The sequence below is a fragment of the Onychomys torridus genome, chromosome 4, assembly GCF_903995425.1.
Source record: "Onychomys torridus chromosome 4, mOncTor1.1, whole genome shotgun sequence".
In the NCBI taxonomy this organism is placed as follows: domain Eukaryota; kingdom Metazoa; phylum Chordata; class Mammalia; order Rodentia; family Cricetidae; genus Onychomys; species Onychomys torridus.
The window spans coordinates 140,326,632-140,331,937 of NC_050446.1; the positions used below are offsets into that span (position 1 = coordinate 140,326,632).

The window sequence follows — 5,306 nt, forward strand, 5'->3', positions numbered from 1 at the left end:
TGGGTCAAGGACGAGCTGCAGGCACTGCTGACAGCCACAGGTACAGCTGGGAGCCAGGACATCAAGCAGATTGGCTGGCTGACGGAACAGGTGCTTGCTGGGCCCATTTCTGGCACCCCTTACCACCCCATGCCCTCCTGGCCCTTGATCTCTTTTTCTTCCACCCCTCCTCATTACTGTTTTGCTTGCAGTTGCCCAGTGGGGGTACGGCCCCAACCCTGGCCCTGCTGACGGAGAAGGAGTTGCTCCTCTACTGCTCTCTCCCCCAGACTCGCGATGCCCTGAGCAGGCCAGCCCGTACTGCCCCACTCCTTGCTACCAGGTACTGAGGGGCAGGGGCCCTGTGTTGCACTCAGGGTTGTACTCAGACTTGGGAGGGTGGTATTCCAGATGGGCCCCAGAAGCCCCAAATGTCAGCCCTGCTCTGCCTCCAGCTAGTTCCCAGGTGGTCTGAAGCAAGTTCTGCTCCTTTTAGCCACAATTTCCCTCATTTATAAAGTTGAGGGTCAGAACAGAAAAATGTGGAGTACTGTCACTGAGTGACTGACACCTACATCTTGTACTGCGTGGTTCAGGGGACACAGAGTTGACATGAACAGTCACTGCCCTCAGGGAGAATCCAGAGCCGGGAGACAGACCCAGAATGGCCATTACATTGAAGGTTGCAGGAGACACTTAGCTGTCTGGCTTGGCAAGGGAAGACTTAGGGAGGAGGTGACGTTTGCAGCGGACTTTGATGAATGAGAAGTGTAGCTTTGAGGAAGGGTGACAGAGGATCTTAGGTGTGGCCAGAGGTACAGAGGCATGAAAGGGCTAGAGCATGTTCATGGCCTGTGATGTGGCAGAACCAGATGCAGAATCCACATGGGAACTGGGGGGAAAGAGACAGAGCTGCTGTCTGGTGAAGGACCATTGTGTCAGCAAGGTTTTGTGTGCGTGTGCAAGTGCATACAAATATAGAAACCAGAGGTCATATTCAGAACCTCTTTCTATTTCTCTCTACCTGATTTTTTGAGACTTTGTCTTTCACCAAACCTAGAGGTTGCTATTATTTGGCTAGACTGGCTGATCATTAAGCTCACAGGATTCACCTGTTTCTGCTCCCTCCAATCCTGAGGTTCCAGATATGTGCTGCCAGATTTGGCTTTACCATATATACATATATGTGTGTGTATATACATATTTGTGTACACACACACACACACACACACACATATGTATATATAAATTTTTGTGAAACAGAGTTTTACTATGTATCCCTGGCTGGTCTGGAACTTGCAACATGGACCAAAGTGGCCCTGAACTTGCAGAGATGTGCCTGCCTCTGGCTCTAAGTGCTGGGATTAAAGGCATGGGCTATCATGCCCTCTCCATATTATTTTTTCGAGCCAGGGTCTCTCATTGAACTCAGAGCTTGCTGTTTTGGCTAGACTGACAGGCCAGTGGTCCTGTCTCAGCTTTCCCTAGCCCTGGGGCTGCGGGTCTGGTTTTTACATAGATGCTGGGGACCCAAACTCAGGTCGTCCTGCTTGAGCAGCAAGCTCTTCACCCGCTGAGCCGTCTCCCTAGTCCTAGCAGTGTCTTAACGCTGGGCTATGCTGGAGGGCTTAAGTTGGGGAGTCAGTAGACGGGGTGCGGGGGGAGGGGGCTGTGTTTTAGAGGAAGCCCTGTGCCTGTCTCAGAGAACTTTCACTGGGGTGGGGGAGGGCAGAAGCTGAGAGGCTGCCATAGCTTTGGGAGACACGGGCTGAGGGAAGCAGGTGGGTGGAGGAAGCATATGGAGAAGAACAGTGGCATTTGCAGTGGAAAGAGCATGGGTGGGAACTCACAGGCTCAGGGCTTGCCAGATGGGAGAGGGCAGGAGACGTCCCAGATGAATAGGAGGTTTGGAGTGTGTGTGTGTGTGTGTGTGTGTGTGTGTGTGTGTGTGTGTATGTATGTGTTCGAGTGTGTGTGTGTGTATGTGTGTGTGAGTGTGTGTATGAGTGTGTGTATATGTGTGTGTATATGTATGTGTGTGTGTGTGTGTGTGTGTGTGTGTGTGTGTGTATGTGTGTGTGTGTTGGTGGGGGCAGTGGGACTGGAGTGAGGCTGCCTATGGAGGAGGTTCAGTGGGATGCTGAGTCAGGTCCAGAGTACGTGTGGGAAACATAGGGAACGTGGCTCAGAAGCTTGGGGACTGTTAGGTCTGAGGCTTGGGACTGGAGTATGGGACTTTAGTAGAAGCCCTAAGGGAAGCAGAGTGGGTGGAGTGAGGAACAGAGGGGCCTAAGGGCCCGAACAGAGAGGGGCAGTGAACTGCCCAAGGCCACAGCAGCCAATGAGAATCAAGCTGCACTGTCTGGGGCCCTTGTTACCATGTCTCCTCTCTCTGGATAGGTTCTGGGCCAGCTGACTAGTGGCAGGTTTTGGATTGCCTGCCCAGTCAAGCGATTCGTTAATTAAGGCAAATATTTATTAAACAGTTACTATGTGCCCATAGTTTAAATTGCTTGGAATCTAGTGCTGTGTAAAATAGACAAAAACTTCAGCTTTAGTGACGTTCTAGGGAAAAGGTTAGGCAAAAGCCTACTGAAACTAATAAGTAAAATATGTAATTTCAGTTGCATGTGGGGGCACATACCTGTAATTCCAGTATTTTAGGAGGCAGAAGCTGGAGGTCCAAAGCAAGTTCAAGATCAGCCTGGTCTACATAGTGAATTCCAGGCTAGCCAGGGCTACATAGTGAGACCCCGTTAAATAACGAAAGCATTCAAAATGTGTAATCTCTGCAGTCCTGATGAAAAGTAGGCTATGAGTGACAGGGGGCAGATCTTCTCAGAGGAGGGGATATCGGAACTAAGACCTACAGGATGCAAAAGAGCGAGCCATGTGCGGGGAGAGAGGAGTACTTGGGCAGAGCGACCAGCATGTGTGAGGACCCACTAAGGCTGAAATGAGAGGAGGGGAAGATGGCGGAGACATACGCCCTGCAATTCCTTTCCTCTCTAAGACACTGAAGGATGCGGGTCACTGCCCTGGCCCACCCCACCCCACCTCAAAGCCTCATGCGTGGCCCTCTGCTCTGCACACAGGCTGGTACATTCGGGCCCCTCCAAGGGCTCAGTGCCCTATGATGCAGAACTCTCCTTTGCCCTGCGCACGGGCACACGTCACGGTGTGGACACTCACCTGTTCAGTGTGGAGTCACCGCAGGAGCTGGCAGCCTGGACCCGACAGCTGGTGGATGGCTGTCACCGGGCTGCCGAAGGTGTGCAAGAAGTGTCTACAGGTGTGCCAGGTGGAAGCTCTTGTGCCTAGAGGCATTTAAGTTTCTTTCTTTATGACATTTCTCGAGGGGGATAACAAATGGAGGTTGGGCCTTTTAAGAGGTCCTTGTTTGGAGTATGCAGGTGCTCTGGGAGGAGGGGAGACATTTTTCTTGGAGTCCTACTTATGTTATCCTTGTGATTCGGCTGGTGAGGATACATGGTGGTGTGTACCTTTAATTCTAGCACTTGGGAGGCAGAGGCAGGTGAATATCTGTGGGTTTGAGGCCAGCCTGGTCTACATAACAAGTTCCAGGCAAGCCAGGGCTGCACAATGTGACCCTGTCTTGGGGGTAAGGCTGTAGATACGATAGTACACCAGTTAGCTTTGAATTTCAGATAAACAATGAATACTTTTTTATATGTCAATCTAAGTTCTTCATTTTATATGAAATTTAAACTTAACCGGGCAGTCCTGGGCCCTTATGGGATAAACTGTGTCCATCACAGCTAAATAAGTTTAGCCTCATTTATTTTTTATTATGCAGAGATTTGAACCCAGGACCTTGTACATGATAGCTACATACTCTTCCATGGAGCCTTCCAGCCCAAGCTTCTCCAACACATGTGCCAGAAGTGGGGCTAGACACAGCTGCAGGTTCTCTGAAGGCTTGTCCTTCTGTGTGTTAGGACAGGGGTGACCAGGCAGCACTGTTCGGGTGTCATGACAGTGAGTCTCCCATATCTAGGGGAATTCAGGCCAGGTTCTGGAGCTGCTTTTGAAGTTGAGTGGGGCTTGTGGTCTCTGAGGTGCCAGTAGCCTGTGTCCACTGCTCTCCTGCAGCCTGCACGTGGAATGGCCGTCCCTGTAACCTCTCTGTGCACATTGACAAGGGCTTCACACTGTGGGCAGCTGAGCCAGGAGCCGCTCGAGCTGTGCTGCTCCGACAGCCCTTCGAGAAGCTTCAAATGTCATCAGACGATGGTACAAGTCTCCTTTTCCTGGACTTTGGGGGTGCTGAAGGAGAGATCGTAAGTGGAGGGCCGCCTCTGCATCCTGGGGGTGGGGATGCTCTCTTGGAGGCCAGGCTGGAAAAAGCCCCTGATCCTTCTCTCTGTGTATTCTGCAGCAGCTGGACCTGCATTCCTGTCCCAAAACTATGGTCTTTATCATCCACTCCTTCCTTTCGGCCAAAGTCACTCGCTTGGGGCTCTTGGCCTAGAAGTTGACAGACACACTAGCCCTGAAGAGGATCATTTACCCTGTGGCCTGACTTGTCCTTCTGCCGACTGCCTACTCATCTTTGGGCGGAGGGAAGGGAGAGGAGGAGAACAAGGGTCTCAGAGACCAGCCTGAGGAAGGCCGGCTTGGTCTTGGGGAACAGGACTCAGACCTGAGACAGCGGGTCTGGCTTGTGATGGGGCAGCCTTCCTACTGCTCACCTCCACCAGTGCCTTTTGAAGAGAGATATTTTGTGTACACAGAAGCCATTCCAAGCCTGGGACCTGCCCCTGTGGGGATTCTGTCCCCAGCCAACAGCAGAGCTGCCAGGCCTCCTGGAGGCCCCACGCCACCCCTGAGGTCTCTGCAGTTGGAGTCTTCTGGGTCAGTGGCAAGAGGAAGAAGAGGAGCCTTCCTGTTCACTTTCTCCTGAGCCCCGTGGGGCGTCTGGGTTTTCTCCTCTCCTCCTTCCTCTTGGCTAATAAATGGCCTGTGAGCACATAGGCAGCCTGGCTCCATGTCTGTGGTTTGTGTCTTGACATTTGGACTCCCAGGTGGCTCTGCATCCCCAAGAGGAACCGGACCAAGGTGTGAGACCTTCTCATGGAGAACTGGGTCTCAAAGTCAATTCAGGCTTTATCTGTGCTCTGTGATAAATAACCCTGCAATCTAGCAACTTAAAGCAACAGCTGCTCGTTGTGTCTTCCGTTCTGTGGGTCAGAAATCTGAGTGGATTTATTCCTATCTGAGTTGGATTTATTCCTGTCTGAGGTCTCTTATGACATTTCAGCCAATGAGGCAATTGTCCCATGAAGTTACTTAATTAGCTTGGTTGG

General features: G+C 51.6%; 1 protein-coding gene across 2 annotated transcripts in view; it reads left to right on the top strand.

The window, feature by feature from the left end:
* The window catches only part of Snta1 (syntrophin alpha 1), a 34,180-nt gene extending 29,196 nt beyond the window's left edge, over positions 1–4,984 (top strand). Inside the window, exons 4-8 of one of the 2 annotated variants that reach the window (XM_036185480.1) lie at positions 1–90; positions 192–322; positions 3,075–3,280; positions 4,093–4,280; positions 4,379–4,984. The exon at positions 1–90 is cut by the window's left edge and continues 118 nt beyond it. In XM_036185480.1, coding sequence (XP_036041373.1) covers positions 1–90; positions 192–322; positions 3,075–3,280; positions 4,093–4,280; positions 4,379–4,471 — 708 coding nt within the window. In that variant the 3' untranslated portion in view covers positions 4,472–4,984. The remainder of the gene's footprint in view (positions 91–191; positions 323–3,074; positions 3,281–4,092; positions 4,281–4,378) is intronic. The other variant, XM_036185481.1, reaches the window with a different exon arrangement.
* Positions 4,985–5,306: the final 322 nt, after the last annotated feature.